The 15,046-nt window shown below is 54.0% G+C and overlaps 6 protein-coding genes across 6 annotated transcripts; 3 read left to right on the top strand and 3 right to left on the bottom strand.

Moving 5' to 3' along the window:
• Window positions 1-557: 557 nt before the first annotated feature.
• Window positions 558-3,191, bottom strand: CONPUDRAFT_135878 (uncharacterized protein; the record flags this gene model as incomplete). Its single annotated transcript, XM_007767949.1, has 4 exons — window positions 558-1,613; window positions 1,672-2,357; window positions 2,417-2,913; window positions 2,978-3,191. The coding sequence occupies 4 exons, from the start codon at window positions 3,189-3,191 to the stop codon at window positions 629-631; spliced, it is 2,382 nt and encodes a 793-aa protein (XP_007766139.1). The 3' UTR covers window positions 558-628.
• Window positions 3,192-3,708: 517 nt separating this feature from the next.
• CONPUDRAFT_163573 (uncharacterized protein) lies at window positions 3,709-4,476 on the bottom strand (the record flags this gene model as incomplete). The annotated part of the gene is made up of 4 exons (XM_007767948.1): window positions 3,709-4,103; window positions 4,176-4,291; window positions 4,348-4,401; window positions 4,458-4,476. 4 exons carry the CDS (start codon window positions 4,474-4,476, stop codon window positions 3,915-3,917), a joined length of 378 nt encoding a protein of 125 aa, XP_007766138.1. The 3' UTR covers window positions 3,709-3,914.
• A 274-nt stretch (window positions 4,477-4,750) lies between these two features.
• CONPUDRAFT_80780 (uncharacterized protein) lies at window positions 4,751-6,387 on the top strand. Its single transcript, XM_007767326.1, has 5 exons — window positions 4,751-4,970; window positions 5,024-5,147; window positions 5,207-5,448; window positions 5,504-5,598; window positions 5,650-6,387. The coding sequence occupies exons 1-5, from the start codon at window positions 4,845-4,847 to the stop codon at window positions 6,143-6,145; spliced, it is 1,083 nt and encodes a 360-aa protein (XP_007765516.1). The 5' UTR covers window positions 4,751-4,844; the 3' UTR covers window positions 6,146-6,387.
• Window positions 6,388-7,104: 717 nt separating this feature from the next.
• On the top strand, window positions 7,105-9,130 carry CONPUDRAFT_80778 (uncharacterized protein). The gene is made up of 6 exons (XM_007767325.1): window positions 7,105-7,404; window positions 7,469-7,592; window positions 7,658-7,899; window positions 8,079-8,173; window positions 8,234-8,583; window positions 8,653-9,130. Exons 1-6 carry the CDS (start codon window positions 7,279-7,281, stop codon window positions 8,796-8,798), a joined length of 1,083 nt encoding a protein of 360 aa, XP_007765515.1. The 5' UTR covers window positions 7,105-7,278; the 3' UTR covers window positions 8,799-9,130.
• An 82-nt stretch (window positions 9,131-9,212) lies between these two features.
• CONPUDRAFT_100529 (cytochrome P450) lies at window positions 9,213-11,639 on the bottom strand. The gene is made up of 12 exons (XM_007767947.1): window positions 11,412-11,639; window positions 11,227-11,359; window positions 10,971-11,159; window positions 10,748-10,905; window positions 10,573-10,685; window positions 10,401-10,518; window positions 10,335-10,348; window positions 10,085-10,274; window positions 9,964-10,020; window positions 9,887-9,911; window positions 9,563-9,829; window positions 9,213-9,494 (listed from the first exon to the last, which is right to left on the bottom strand). The coding sequence occupies exons 1-12, from the start codon at window positions 11,620-11,622 to the stop codon at window positions 9,449-9,451; spliced, it is 1,521 nt and encodes a 506-aa protein (XP_007766137.1). The 5' UTR covers window positions 11,623-11,639; the 3' UTR covers window positions 9,213-9,448.
• Window positions 11,640-12,671: 1,032 nt separating this feature from the next.
• On the top strand, window positions 12,672-14,206 carry CONPUDRAFT_163571 (uncharacterized protein). The gene is made up of 2 exons (XM_007767946.1): window positions 12,672-12,757; window positions 12,824-14,206. Exon 2 carries the CDS (start codon window positions 12,941-12,943, stop codon window positions 14,138-14,140), a length of 1,200 nt encoding a protein of 399 aa, XP_007766136.1. The 5' UTR covers window positions 12,672-12,757; window positions 12,824-12,940; the 3' UTR covers window positions 14,141-14,206.
• Window positions 14,207-15,046: the final 840 nt, after the last annotated feature.

Below are 15,046 nucleotides of genomic sequence, written 5' to 3'. Positions count from 1 at the left end.
GTGATGCGAGGTCATACTTGACAGACATGGTGGGCAAGGAGAGGTCAAGTGGGGAATGAACAAATGCGAAGAAGCTACTGAAATGGCCAATATGGTGTGGCGACAACTGTCCGTTTTATCATAGCCGGGCGTCGGAGAGGGGTGAATATTTGCGCTAAGGGCTTGGGCCAAGCAGGTTATCCAACAGGGGTATGTTGATTGAATGATTTGCAGACACAGATTACCAACAGACGAGCGTACAGTGTATGTATCAGTGCAACGCCGAGAGGCTCCTCAGAATGCGGGTGGAGCATACAACCCTCAGCGACTGGCAACAGTGTACTCAAACCCGGCTAAAGTCGAGAGGGATCCTACTGTGCCATGCTCTCGTGTGCAGGCCATCGTCGACAGGAGCAGATAGACTCAATGGGATGCATAGTCGGCTTACCAACAGCCTAGCATATGGCTGACGCATCAATACAGACGAGGAGCTCAAGGTCAAGTTGCGTTAACAATACGGGAAATCACATTTTCTAAAGTAATCGGACAAGCCATTGTCAAGAATTGTCATGTTGCTCAGCCTGTGCTCGATCTACTTATACAAGTGCTAGCTTAAAGGATCCAAAGAAGAGCATGTACCGTCTGTAATTCAAAAGTTGAAAGACTCTGACTTCCAACCATCCTTCTTACGCTCCTCCTCGGTCTTCGCCCGAACGCTCTGTTTGAAGCTCTGTACCGTCTTCATTGCCTCTTTGCCATCACCCGCGATACGCTCAGTACCCTCTTGCACGGATCCAGAAATATCCTTCGCGCTTGGCAGGCGCTCAGCCAAGGGCTGAGAGTTAGTCCCGAGCGGCCCGTGCTTCTCGCCAGACAAAATCTGCGGCTCAGCACCCATCGCGATACTCGCCTCACCCTCCTTCGCTTCCTTGATCACGCCCGTACCCGTCGCCTTCCATCCCGTGAGCAGCCCCCCCTCCATCTTGCGCATATGGCCGATCTCGCTCCAGATGGCAGCCATGAGCGCCGCGCCGGAGCCGAGCCCGGTGTCTTGGAAGACTTCGGAGCGGCGCGAGACGTCGTACGCGAGCGTGTCGAGCGTGTCGAACACGCCGCGAATCTGCTCCTCGAGCGTGCGCTCGAGCGCCTCGCGGAAGCGCATCTTGATGATGGGCTTGAAGACGGACGCCAGGATGGCGTGGTTCGACTTCTTGACCTCGACGGTGACGTCCTCGCTGATAGAAACGGAAACGAGGTCGAGCGTGAAGTAGCGTGCGCGCTGTTGGCGCGCGGCAAGGCCTTGGGGCGTGTTGGGGAGGAGGCGGAATTTGATGTCGACGTCGACACCCTGCGGAGGGAGGGTGAGCTCCATGATGCCGCTGAACTCAGAGGGCCCAATGGTGGCAGTCTTGTCTTTGTAGTAGAACGAAGTTTCGTCGAGGGCGAGATGGACCGCCTGAAGTTTGACGTGGGTAAGCGTGCCAATGGCGGTGACAGCCTTCTCTGAACCTGCGGGCGCTGTGATGTCGATATCCGCAATGTTGCGAATGTATGCGTGTCCGGGAAGAAGATTGAGCGTGGTGATGTTGAGATTCTCGAGAACAAACTCATGCTCCGAGTCCACGTACTCCGTCCTGGAGGAAGAGCGCAAGTATTAGCGCCAGAGTCAACGAGCGAAAGGGAACTACATGCCTCGGGATAGGAATGTCCTTGGCGACATTTAAGATCTTCTGTGCGTAAACGTTGAACATGTCCTGCCAGAACCATGGTGATTGCTCGACGAGTGCGTGGAGGCTAATCTGCGCGCCAGACAAAATTCCCTGCTGCACATTGTGCTGGAGTCGCTCATGAGCCATACGCACGCGCTGTACGTCCGCATCATGTTCCATCCGCTCGTAGTACTGGCGCATTTCGCGTCGCAGCGCACCCAAGTCCTCCTTCCACTCACGTCCCTTGTCCGACTCCTCGCTGAGTATCTCCTTCCAGCGCGCCCTCAGCTCCTGATGCTTCTGCCTTGCGTCCTCGGAGCCCGAATATTTCGGGTCGTCAAGGCTCCTCCTCGCGTGCGAGAAGAATTCGGTGAACCACGACTTCAGCTCGGGGTCGCTCCGTACGTCGATAGCGCAGGCGCGCATGCACCCGAGGAGATCGTCAAGCGACTTGCCTCCTGCGAACCGTTCAATGAGGGTGCGCATCTCGCGAATTGCGTTGTGCAGATGCTTCTCCGGCGTCGGATCCTCGATGAAATCGTCAAGAGACGCGGTGTCACCAAGATCGGACGTAGTGTCGAGGCCGCGGTTGACCCACTTGGATGCGGTATCGAAGAGGGTGGAGAGGGACTCGCGGTACTTCTCATCCGTCTGAGCCCGCTCGCATGCCTGATGAAATCGCGTCGACGTTAGAATATGTAAATGCGAAGACATCATAGTGCACATACGTTGCGATACGCTTCCTCAAGCCTGTTAGTCGCGGCCCTCGCAGTCTCCTTGGTGGACTCGGACACCTTCTGGCCTGTGCCAATCGCCGCTGAGCCAGTATCCTTGACAACGTCCATCGCCGACTCGAACTGCACTTTCGGGTCCTGCATCCGCTCCTCCTCCTCCCGACTGCGTTTCTTGCGGCCCAGCGTATCACGCTCGCCCTCCTGCACCTCCTGGTCAATGTCGCGCAGACTCTCCTTCGCATGGGATGCCGAGCTCTCAATGACCTCAGCAAAGTCGGCCATGGCGAGGCGCGAGAACGACGCGAAGTCGGCGAAGAGGTACTGCCCTTCACCGCTCACGCTCGTCCAAGCGACATTGAGGACGGTGCGGAGCGCACTGCGGAGTGCCTCTGCGTCTCTCGACGCATCGGAAGTGTCCATCTGGCGCATGCTAGTATCCGAGAAGTTAGACCCGGAGAGATGCCAGAGCACGTCCTGGACCTTGTTATCGCCTGGCGGTAGGGGATAGGGGTCGTCAGAGGAGTATAACTTAGGAAGGTGCCCAAAGAAACGCACCGTTCTTGCTCGTTCCGAGCTGCTTGTATGCTTGTAGAATGTCACGAATGCCCTCGGCGAGAATCTTGCCGGGTTCGCTGAGCTTGCCCGCGTCAGACGACTCCAGGCCGGAGAACATATTGTCCAGGATCCAGTCGAACATCTGGTTGATCTGCTTTTGCGTGGGCATCTTCCCCGCGTCGAGAGCTGCGACGACGGATGTGGTTTTGTCCATGATGATGATAATGTGAAGTGGATGAGGTTAATAAGGTCGGGTCGAGTGAGATGCAGAATCTCAGTTGCGCGCGAGGGTTCATATATGCGCTCGGACGGCGCTCTGGTATTCTTGCGGATAGGGGCGCATGACGACTAGGATGACGAGCGTTCGCGCCCTCGCGCTGCGTAATCGAGGTTCAGGCCCAGAGGAATGCTCTGGGTTTGAACTGAAAGGCGGTGGTGGAGTCACATGATCCGTGTTTCGATGACTTTGCGAACTGCGGCGCGTCGCGCGAATCAGTTCGAGAACGAGACAGGGGGGCGCAAAACTGTGGGTTACCTCATGGATGCATGTCCTCCTCGAAAGAGGGCATCCCAGACTGACAACTACCGTTATAGATGCCTCGAGGACTCTTGCTTGCAGCGGCAGCTCCGTCCGACGGGGGGTCACACTGGAGTAAGGGTGACGTCATGGTATGGTCAAGAAGTCTCGCATTACGCCCAGGAGCATATCGTACAAGTAAGTTTCGGAGTCGACCAGACTAAATAGCACAGAAGCCAAGGTAGGTAGGTGGCTCCCAATTACGCGGACCAGTAGAAGCACAATAGCAGATGTCGACCGTCACGGGGTCAAGAAACGAGGCAGACGGGGCAATATACGTCTTCAAAATTTGCTGGATGTATGCATTGCTTTGGGGCCAGAGGTTGCCAGGCGCCGGAAAGTGATGCCCGGACGTGCGAATCAGTCCGAGCCATCGAACTGGTGCAGAGACAAGTCATCGTCCTGTTCGACGCAGCTGGACGTTCCAGCAACGTCCTTGCCGCCGCCGAGTTTGTTTCCTTGCGCGTTCGCGCTCTTTTTGGGCTTCCTGGCTGCTGGCGCTTTACCGCGATTGGGGTTTTCAGGAGCATCCCGCCACATGGCGCCGATCTAGAGCGCGTCAGGTCAGTAGGGCGCGTGAGGGTAGAGAATGCGCATATACACGCGCATATAATCACGTACCGCGACCATCGCGTCTTTGTTGGTCGATCCCTGGTGCTGCTCGAGCCAGGGCTTCATGTGGGCTCGGACGTAGAGGTTGTACGCTGACGGGGGACGCTTCGGCTTGTCGGCCTTGTCTGTGCCAGTCGGTAAGCTAACATACGCCGTCGGCGGCGGCTGAGAAATGTCTTACCTGCTTTTTTGGTCCGTTGGTTGGCGGCCTTGGTGGCGGTCTTGGTACGGGTCACTAGGGAGCGTGTTCAGTTCTCGAGCGAGCTAGCGGCGTAGGCGTTGTATGCGTACCTGTTGCAGTAGCGGCCATTGGTGGGAGAAGGAGGAGGGAAAGAGCAAGTGAATGGAGGTCTGGGCCCTGTTGTTATCTCGCGTCGCGTTCGGTTCACGTGAAATGGTGGTCAGTGCGTTCGCTTGTGTGGTTGCTTGGTGGAGTTGACAGGTCAGTGCGCAGCCGGGGTTCGATGCCAAGCCAAAGGTGCCACCTCGCTTGTCTGGTCTCGCGGAGTTTGCCGCGCCTGCCCGTATTTGAAGAGCCAAGCCTTCGTCGTCAACGCCCATCAACAGTTTTCCTTCCTCCCAACCTCGTCTCTGCCACCCCGCCCGCAGCGCTCCCCGCTGTTCGTTACCCAACCAGTCCAACTTTTCTGTCTTTCCGCCGTACACATTTTTGAGACGATGTCTCGTTCCACTCTTTCCGCTCTCCTCATCGCCGCTGCCGCCTCGACCTATGTCTTCGCCCAGCCAGACCCCGCCGACCCCACGCCGCTCTACTCCAAGCATTACGCGTACCCTAGTGCCATCGTAAGTAAAACGGCTCACCTTCGTCTGAGCTTGCGGTTGACATATCTCTGCAGCCCTACCAGGTCGACTACAACACCGCCGCCATCCGTGGTCCCCAGGTCGGTTACAACATTTGCAACGGCACCACGGAGAACCAGCAGTCCATGTGCCAGACTTCATTCGTCAACCACCTTGACGGTAAGTTTACCTGTGTCTGTCGTCAGCATAAAATGGTACTGACGTTCGCCTCCTACCAGACTTCTGCCTCTGGGCCCCATCCAAGCCCAACTCCACCATCGCTGACACCGAGCAGGAGGAGATCGCCTGGTGCACCAAGAAGGGCCACGGTACCCGTGTTATGCCCGAGGGTACCCTCCAGGGTGTCCAGTACCTCAAGATGAAGGACTACATCCAGATTACTGGCTTCATCAAGCAGGAGAACGTCAACATGGCTACCGGTGACTACGGAGGAGAGCTTGACCCGCACGGTGCTGATCTCGTTAGTTATTTATTTTATATTTTGGATTGGCCTATGTGCTTACTTTCACGTTCAGCGTGGCAACCCTCTTGGTGGTCTCATGTACTCGAACGTGTACCCTTCGAGCAACACCGACAACAGCACCTACACCCAGGTTTCTGACTGGACTAAGTGAGTTTTTGTCTTGCTGTCGCGTGCATTACCTTGCTGACGCCAGCACAGTTTCATGGGTGGTGACGCCTTCTGCATCAAGATCTGCGACCCCAGCAGCCAGAACAAGGGTTCGAACTGTGAGAACCGTTACGACCGTGTCGGTTGCGCGTACAACGCCCCCAACAACGCCCAGAACGGTACCTTCGAGGTCTGCGATGCTGACGATGTCCTCCCCGTCGGCACCTACGTCTCCGGTGGCGCGACCTTGACCTGGACCCAGCCCCCCGACGGTGTTGAGCCCAACCCCCCTTACACCCCCACTCCCCCCGCGTCGTCGAACTGTGTCAAGTACCAGTCTGCGCAGCTCTACACCGACGCCGTCAAGCCCACGTCCACCGGCAGCGGCAGCCAGCCCACTGGCGGTTCCGGCTCCGGTAGCTCCTCCGGCTCTGGTTCGTCTGGCTCGGGTTCGGGCTCTGGTGGTTCCAACGGCGCTTCGTCGATGACCGTTTCCGCCATCACCGGCCTCGCTGGCGTTGCCTTCGCGATGGCCATCTTCGCTTAAACGGAGCTGGTATGGGGTTGCACGTCTGTCTACATGAGGTCTTCCTTCTCGTACGTGATGAAGTGGATATTGGGACACACTGGATTTTTGAAACGACTCTTTTGCTTGCCTAGTTGTTATTCACGACGTTACTCTAGATCACTGCTTTGTTTGCAATGATGGACATTACCTTTTTACCTTGCCTCCCTAACTACGCCCCTGCGCGGTTCCCGATCATGTCCGAATCGAAGCTTCCTAATTTGATATTTGGCGGCGATGTGAGTTCTGTTGCAACGATGATGTGAGTTTCTCCCGCTCGTGGCAGCAACCCGAGGCATGCTCGCTGTTCCGCGCGCCGGTGGAGAGCCGGTCGCTTGCTCTGGCGCAGGTATGGTCGAGGCAAATGGGCCCGTCGGCACCTGAGAGAAGGCAAAAGGAGGGCGTCTGCGCTATGACGGGCGTTGTCAGTCATGGTGAGCTAAATTTAGATCATTACTCTTCGGCTCATGATGTCGGCAGGCGGAATGGCACAGATTGACATGTCACGCCACCGACATGCAAGGCAGACGTGGTTCGTATTATGTTTGACGCTGAGAGTGGGTTAAGGTGATATCGCATTTCTGGATGGTGAGTTTGGCTAGCCTCGCACTGATAGATGCCTCGAGCTTATATAGCTTACCAGGCTTTGCTGCGCGGCCGTCCTGTCGCGCTATTGATAGGTGGTTTGAGCTAAGTATAGCCTTGTTTCTGATGAGCTCGCCCAAAATAGCACAACACGCCCTGAACAAGGCTGGCAGATGCTATTCTTGGGTCATTTGCTGGACCTGCTTGTCCTCGATTGGCCAGGACGGAGCAGGGGTGGACCTGGATGGGCGTGCGCACGGACGGCATGGAGAATGCTGCGCTGTGTGGTCTATAATTAAGATCGTATTTAAGGATGGGCGTCCCGTGGCTTGCGTCCTGCCTCATCGTTTGCTTTCTTCTCCCACCTCACCCACCTTTCCGCTTCGAGTATACGCTCTCCAGTTCCTCCATCCCAACCCTCACTCGGTCCTTTCTAGCCCTTTGCCCCGCATAGCCTTTTGACTTACCGACTTTCGTCGTTCAGCGTTTCGAATTTACTTGCTTGCTTGAATTTAGAGAACACTCGCAAGATGTCTCGTACCGCTCTTTCTACGTTCCTTACCCTCGCTATTGCCGCCCGTTTCGCGCTCGCGCAGCCCGACCCGGCCGACCCCACCCCACTCGTGGACAAGACCTACTCGTACCCCGGTGGCATTGTAAGTCTCACGTTTGTCTCCGCTGTGATACAAGACGGGAGCTAACGACGACGTCGAACTATAGCCCTACCAGGTCGACTACAACACCGCTGCCATCCGTGGTCCGCAGACCGGTTACAACATCTGTAACTCGACGACTGAGAACCAGGAGTCGTTGTGCCAGACGTCGTTTGTCAACCAGATCGATGGTGCGTCAATAATTGCTCCCGTGGCCCTCTGCGCCATTCTCATCGCTTTCCTCTCTTTCTATAAGACTTCTGCCTCTGGGCTCCTGCCTCGCCCAACTCTACTATTGCCGATACCGAGCAGTCAGAGGTCGCCTGGTGCACTAAGAACGGCCATGGCACTCGTGTTATTCCTCCCGGCGCACTCACGGGTGTGCAGTACCTCCGCACGCCCAACTACGTGCAGATCGCTGGATACCTGGACCAGACTAAGCTGGACATTGCTGCCGGTGACTACGGTGGGGAGCTCGACCCCCACGGGGCTGATCTCGTGAGTGCCATTTTCGTTACACGGTTTCTCTGCTCTGCGTAATCCACGTCCATTATGGGGGTTGGTTTTGCGCTTTGTGCTTTCTCGAAGGGCAGCAGTCCCCGAGTGGATGACTGCGGTCCTGGTTATTTTGGGACTTGAGGTGAAATGATGCTGATGCTGACGCCGTGATGATGTAGCGTGGTAACCCCCTCGGTGGTCTCATGTACTCGAACGTGTACCCCAGTAGCAACACGGACAACAACACCTATACCCAGATCATCGACTGGAACAGGTTAGCCTCTTCTCACCAAGGCGTCTATCGCCGGGACTAACGAGCCGTTGTTTCCCACAGCTTCATCGGCGGCAACATCTTCTGCATCAAGATCTGCGACCCGAGCTCGAGCTCGTCCGACCAGACCGAGTACTGCCAGAACATCTACGACGAGCTCGGGTGCAGCTACAACATGCCCAACAACGGCCAGAACGGCACATTCGAGGTCTGCGACGCGGACAACATGTATCCCGTCGGGATCTACACGTCCGGCGGGCAGACGCTCACGTACTCGCAGCCGTACACCGGCGTCGTCAGCCCGCCGTACACCGCCACGCCGCCCGCGTCGTCCAACTGCGTCCAGTACGCGAGCGATGCTCTGTATAGCGCTACTGCGTCGTCCAGCACGTCTGCGGGTGCTTCGCCTACCGGTAAGCCTGCTTGCTCCCTTGGTGTTCTTTGCATACGGGTGCAGTGTCGCTCATGATTTGATTGTGTAGGCACCTCTGGCTCGAGTGGCTCTGGCTCCTCGTCTGGCACGTCTGGCACCGGCTCGGGATCAGGCTCGAGCGGCGCAGCCTCCGTCGGCGTCTCGGCCGCTGCCGGTCTTGCCGGTGTCGCGTTCGCCATGGCCATCTTCGCCTGAACGCCTTCACGGTTCCAAGTAGGCTCCAGCGCGCGATGGCGATGTTTACGACATGTCACAAAGTTACCATATAGTATAATCGTGGACTAGGACCCCTGGCGGATATAAAATCTGGGCTCTGTTGATAGTGCTTTTTCGGAAAGGTTTAGTACAATATTATACCAACTCGCCCATGAACGTTTCCTTCTGCGAGGGCGATCGTGGACGCGTTTTCTCATCGGACTTTTGATTTTATTAGTTGTCGCTCGTATTAGTGCTTTTGCTTGTGCGGGTGGTTTAGCTTGCTGCTAATCTTTGTCTTCTGATCTCGTGGAGGCGTGATCAGTGGTTTCACTGGAGGTTTGAGGGGAGGGCCGCTCACTTCGACTCTGGGAGTATTCAGTCACTGATCAAGAAGCCGCGCATCCGTGAATCGTCTTGTGTGTTGCTGAGCACTGAGTACGACATGTGTTATGCGAGGCGAAAAATCGCTGTCACGAAGGTTTGTGGCATGGAAACTACGACTCAAAGCTTCTCTTCGGCCCTCGACTACCATGGTATATACATCAGTTTGTCCTTGTCTGTTCAAGTCAGCTACCAAAGATGTCTCTATACTAAAAGGCTTCAGATTGCTATAAGATTATATGTGCATGCTGGATGACGATGCTACTCTAGTGCCTCCTAGGAACAAAGCTGCAAGGAAATGGCAGGGGGTACCTGTACGGAAGCCACAGATGAGTCTGCAAGCTCTTACGAGCGGAGTTGAACATGGCGGGTTTGCTCACGACGATAGACCCCTCTTCCACCCCGGATTCGGCTCGATCACATTTCCAGCAGCGTCTTTTGCTTTCTCGATCGAGAATGCCGCTAGGATCTGTGCAATTGCGATCCATACGGATCCGCTCGCCAGGTGCCGGCCCGGACAGACGCGTCGACCAAAGCCAAACGCAAAGTTGGGCGTGTCTGTTGTCAGCTTTCCGGTTGCGTCGAGGAAGCGTTCGGGGTTGAAGGTTTCGGGAGAGGGGTACTTGGTCGAGTCTTGAGACATGGCCCTGCAATGCCTTTAGCACGAACTTGTTGTTGAGCAGTGTAGACGTTAAAAAACGCACCAGAGGTTGGGCATTATAACGGCTCCTGCATAAACATGCGCGTGAGTGAGGTTTGGATTCAGATCGACAAAACTTGCCCTTGGGAATAAGGTAGCCATCATAAACGTCCTCGTTCGCAGCAACATGCGGAATCGCTAGAAGTTAGTTTAGTGCAAATTCGCTACACGAATAGCTAATCGTCCGGGCCACTGTACATACCCAACGGAACGACAGGCCTCCATCTCAGTGTCTCCCGAAAGACTGCCTCAATATAAGGCAAAGCAGATCTATCGTTGAAGTCGGGAAGGCGACTGCTGCCTACGATTGACTCTATCTCATCCTGAGCTCGTTTTTGAATGTCCGGATATAGCACCATGGCCAACGTGAACACGATTAGAGTCGAGCCGGTCTAGGATATGAATCATGGTCAATTTATATGAAGTTACCAAGATTGAATCCAATAGCTAACCGTTTCTTCGCCAGCTAATGGCGTGACAATGTCAGTCAACGGAAAGTTAATATCGACTAAACATACCAGAGTATGCTGTACCGCATACGTCTTTCACAACTTGTTCAGCATTCTCCAGCTTTTTTGTGTCTTGAAATTTGGCCAACGCATCGGCTGCAACGCACGGTCCTGCTTTCCCGGTTGCCTCAACATTCATAAAACGTCAGCCACAAGAATTGCATCGAAAAACGCTGCCTACAATCCTCCCCAGTAGTTCATCGAAGGGGGTGCCAACCATCTTGTTGAATACGCGCTTACAGGCAGCAGCATTAAACCATTGACCTCCGGGCATCCACGTTGGGAGTTGTTTCACTGACAGAAGTTCGCCACGCAACGTTTGACAAGGTGAGCAATTGGTTACAAAGGCGACGTACCGAGTGGGATTGCTTTTACCAGAGCAACGGGTCCGGGTGAGGCAATGATAACGCCGAGCTCAGATCCATCCAGAACTGCTTTAAACGAGACGTCATGTTCGGGGTTCTCTGGGAGCTCGTGGTCGTAGATTGTTCCTATCACGATAGCCGCAGAGAAGCTAAACGTGAAAGGTGATATTAGTTCGGAAAACACACATAAACTCGTAGCTATCAGGAAACAAACGATCGAATGTGCTTCCACCACTCGGACGGTGCCCTTGCCAAACTCTGAGTCAAATTGGCGGTACAATGAAGCTGAGTTGACTGATACGCGACGACCACTTCAGGGCGTAAGGTTTGCTGGAGGATGCGCCGATGGGCTTGCCATGTTGCGTTGTGGTTGAGAAGAACAGTGGCGAAGTCCATACCATACCTAAAGGGAAAACGCGCAAAATAGCTTATATTTACCCATTTACGCTGGACGTATATGGAAAGCTCACGGTTCCAGCATATCTGACATGTCCATCCTGTCTGAATAGTTGCGAGAGCGCTTCTCCATAAGGTCCTCAGCTACCTTCTCCGAGTTGACTATCACGATGTCTTGGCCGAGCACATTGCAGTAAACCAGGTCGCCTGTTAGAGACTCCACATCAGCATACACTTCGCATAGCAAGCAAGAAGGTACCATAGGGCGCTTTCCACTGAGTGAACGAAAGCCATGGATACGATGGGTCGACTTGATGCGTATTCCCTATGAGCGGGAGTGGTGGCGGTCCTGGGGGCAATCGCCTTCTACGGAGACGATGTCGAGCTCGGATGGTCGCCAATACGACCACGCATGCTATCGCAGCAGAGATTGAGATGGCAGAGTGCATGGTAGGCGTGGTCAGAGACATGATGAAGTATGGCGTCAACGGGGCTACTTGTAAGGGGAGTGGGATGCAGCACCCTTTATTAGACTACCTCACCATTGGGTCGGCGAACGAATGTTTTGCTGGTCCTATCAGGGATTGAAGAAGCAGTACCTAAAGCATACGACACCAATTTAAGCCCAGAATATCATCGATCGGACGCCACACAGGCTCGGTGGGAGTAGACGGCGGGAAATGAGAATTAACTGACATGCCACCTCGATGAACTGAACCGAGGGTGTTCTCAAAACAACCTCTTGGTCTGAAAAAGAGAACTACTACTACGGTCAGTACGATGCTTCCAAGATAAGTCGAGTCTTCTGACTTTGTGAAGAGCACCACTTTCGGATACGAGAGTGCTAGCGCGCATAGCTAAACTTGACTTGCCAAAACTAGAGGTCGCGTCAACGCGTTGCGATTTATGCAAGCGGAGACGCTCACCCGGTAGACCACGAGTAAGCTTGCCAGGATGTAATTACCTAAAACACGGTAGTCCGACATTTTAATTCTAAGGGTTGGCCAAGGGCGTCTGGAGTGACAGAAGCAGCACCAAAGGGTACGATATGCAGACGCTAATGGACCGCTCGAGGTGTTGTTTCGATCTGTTGTCTACGCATCCGCGCCAATGGGATGATGCTTGACAGTGAGCGGGCCCATGGCGATATCACCGATTGGTATCCTGTCTTGGTCACAGCGATACTCCGGGATATTTTACTTGCTTACCCGTGCTTGCTTGGATGTGTAAGTATAGGTACGATGTATCAAAATGATATCCTCTTATCCACCGCAACCACCCAGTTTCCAGAAGGAATGAGCTCAGGGCTGTCACCTTCACGAACGTGTACTCAGCATCCGCGCCTTGCCCGAGCATGAAAGGGTTCAGAGATATGAGTAGGTATCAGGAACTCCGTCATGTCGGTGATAATGAGACCAGACGGTATGAGCCGTGACATGTGAAAGATCTGTCACGGTTTGAACTCCGCCTGCTAAATTCAGTATGCTGCATGCACAGACGTCACAGTCACGCTTGTGATGTTATTCTCTGGCTCAGGCTTCCACTGTGATTGTCGCGAGGCTCAAAGCGTCATTGGCATTCGAAGCTTTGGTCCGTATTTGCGACGTGAGTGTTCACTCTGTTGCGGAAGCCTGTGGCGCAGATTCCCGACGTGTCCTTGAAACGTTATAGGCTAGTGATCAACTCTGTTGCAGTCGTCTGTTTGGCCTACTAGGGCGCTTGCCAGTCCTTGCTTGAACAACACGAAGACGAGGCCGTGCTGACACAATCGTCAATCTATCTGTAAATATGACGCTGCAATCTTCGGGCTCGGATGTGGAAGCAACACTTGCCTCATTTTCCCGCCTAGATCTTGGTATTGATGAGCAATCCGTTGCTCCTCCAATCAGTCGTCTTCCAGCAGAGATCCTATCCGACATCTTCGTTTCAGTGCTGGTTCCCGAACAACATTTCACTTCTGATAATGACCACTACCAACTATACTTGCATCCTCGGGGCGTCTCATCGGCTCCACCCATAGCGCATGTCTGCCGAGCGTGGCGGAGGATCGTTCTCAGTACGCATTGGTTGTGGAACTTCTTGCATATGTCCATCATGCAGTCTGTCCTCGACAACGTGATCCCTCTGCCACACGAGTTGCTCGAGAGGTCCGGAACACTTCCTGTGTTTTTGAGCGTAAACTTTGACCCTGGAATCATGATACGTTCTGTCAATACTATCACAAACGGCTCGGCCACATCGCAGAACAACACATCCCTCCACAGGATCCAGGGCGTCGATATTAACTGCAATAGGGCACTCTACCATCAATTCAAACCCTGGCTACAGCATATCTCCTTTACCCGCCTCACACTACTCGACGTCGCCTTCAAAGACCCTCCAGACATGGGCGAAGACCTCTTCAACCGGCTCACCCACCTCCACTTACGATGCAACACCTCCCTTGACGCGGACCTATTCATGAGCCCCGAAGAAGGTCAAGCCTGGATCAACCTCGTCTCGCTCACGCTCGAGTCAGAGACGCCTGAACTTGATCTCAACGCACTCGAGGCGAGCTTTCCCAGGCTCGAAGAGCTGTTCGTCATCACAGAGAACGCGTTCGCGATCTGGACAGGCGGACGCCCTCCACCCCCCGCGGCGGAGCCATTCACTCACGCGAACCTGCGTGTGCTAGGGATATACTCGCCCGAGCCAGCGTTTCAGTCGATCTTATTCGAGAGGATGGCATTCCCCAGATTGAGGGCGGTCGGAGTGACAGCGGAGAAGCCGGAGGACACGAAGTGCGTGCAGACGCTGGTGGACCGCTCCGGATGTCGTCTCGAGTGGGTGTCCGTGATAAGCGCTGATGGGAAGGAGTTTGGTAAGCGCTGTAAAGATGAATGGGCGCTGTTCCGCGAGAAGAGCGAGATACCTAGGTTGGAACTTGTGAGGCGCTGGACTGAAATGAGCCTGTTCCGTGATAGCAAAGATAGGTGGTACATGTACTAAGTAGGACAATGTAGCGTAATATAGTACGGCTCGCAACAAACATCATAGAATAGAAATGAGGTCGAGGAGAAGGCGTTGGTGACACCCGCCACTAGTTTAATTTCGCTGTGGATGTTATCTTGGGTTATGGTGAAAGTGTTGGAAGTGGCGGTGATTCATAACGCGCTGACGGAGACCGACGCTTAAGGAGGAGTCAGACTCACTAAGTGCTGGAAATTGGCGTAGCACGAGACGATCAGATCGTGAAGAGCCGGGGTGTAAGATTTGTAGCTCCAGTGTTTGAATAGATTAGCGACATGAGGCCAAGAGAAGTTCATGTAGATAACAAAAAGAAATGCAGCGATGACTTTCCGGGACCATTTTTCTCCCCCGATCGGTCGGATTGACGAGTAATATTGCATGATACTATCGATGCCCCCCCTGTGAAACAATGTACCCCCTGTGAAACACCTCCGTCTCGTGTTTATTCCCTTAATCTTTTATCTAGCCAATAACCTCTGAAAACTTACTATTCATGTAATTCAGCGTCTTCCGTAGCTTTCAATATTTCTGCATACTTTCTCGAAGCCTGGAAGAGATGCCAGCGGGATGCCGATACTGTGACTCTACCCTCATTGTGGAAACCTGTGACCATAACGGTTATGTCACATTGGTCACGATGTTTTGATAGTTGAATAACTTCAAGCCGACGCGTGCCGCTGTGCTACTCCATCACGCTTCTGTCACGATTGAGCCCCTGTCTTGTAAGCTCAAAATCTCAACGCTGCTGAAACGCGGGCAACTAAACATCAATGTGCACAATTCGTACTATGGTTAATAGGAATATGTTTCTAAAAGACACCAAAAGCCCAAAGTAAACGAGGCATATTTGATCAGGTGCTGGAGCGAATGAGTTTTGAGCAATGC

This window comes from Coniophora puteana, assembly GCF_000271625.1.
Source record: "Coniophora puteana RWD-64-598 SS2 unplaced genomic scaffold CONPUscaffold_3, whole genome shotgun sequence".
Classification (NCBI taxonomy): Eukaryota; Fungi; Basidiomycota; class Agaricomycetes; order Boletales; family Coniophoraceae; genus Coniophora; species Coniophora puteana.
Note: the sequence above shows the minus strand (reverse complement) of the source record. Positions and strands in the feature narration are given on the sequence as shown.

What these genes read in the sequence shown, in the direction of transcription:
- CONPUDRAFT_100529 (XM_007767947.1), bottom strand. Translation starts at nt 11,622, where the DNA reads ATGTCTCTGACCACGCCTACCATGCACTCTGCCATCTCAATCTCTGCT. An exon ending in GAGGCCTGTCGTTCCGTTGG is followed by an intron (nt 10,021 to 10,084) that starts GTATGTACAGTG and finishes ACTAACTTCTAG; the next exon opens with CGATTCCGCATGTTGCTGCG. An exon ending in TGGCTACCTTATTCCCAAGG is followed by an intron (nt 9,912 to 9,963) that starts GCAAGTTTTGTC and finishes ATGTTTATGCAG; the next exon opens with GAGCCGTTATAATGCCCAAC.
- CONPUDRAFT_80778 (XM_007767325.1), top strand. Translation starts at nt 7,279, where the DNA reads ATGTCTCGTACCGCTCTTTCTACGTTCCTTACCCTCGCTATTGCCGCC. An exon ending in GTTTGTCAACCAGATCGATG is followed by an intron (nt 7,593 to 7,657) that starts GTGCGTCAATAA and finishes TCTTTCTATAAG; the next exon opens with ACTTCTGCCTCTGGGCTCCT. An exon ending in ACCCCCACGGGGCTGATCTC is followed by an intron (nt 7,900 to 8,078) that starts GTGAGTGCCATT and finishes GTGATGATGTAG; the next exon opens with CGTGGTAACCCCCTCGGTGG.
- CONPUDRAFT_80780 (XM_007767326.1), top strand. Translation starts at nt 4,845, where the DNA reads ATGTCTCGTTCCACTCTTTCCGCTCTCCTCATCGCCGCTGCCGCCTCG. An exon ending in ATTCGTCAACCACCTTGACG is followed by an intron (nt 5,148 to 5,206) that starts GTAAGTTTACCT and finishes GCCTCCTACCAG; the next exon opens with ACTTCTGCCTCTGGGCCCCA. An exon ending in CAGGTTTCTGACTGGACTAA is followed by an intron (nt 5,599 to 5,649) that starts GTGAGTTTTTGT and finishes ACGCCAGCACAG; the next exon opens with TTTCATGGGTGGTGACGCCT.
- CONPUDRAFT_163571 (XM_007767946.1), top strand. Translation starts at nt 12,941, where the DNA reads ATGACGCTGCAATCTTCGGGCTCGGATGTGGAAGCAACACTTGCCTCA.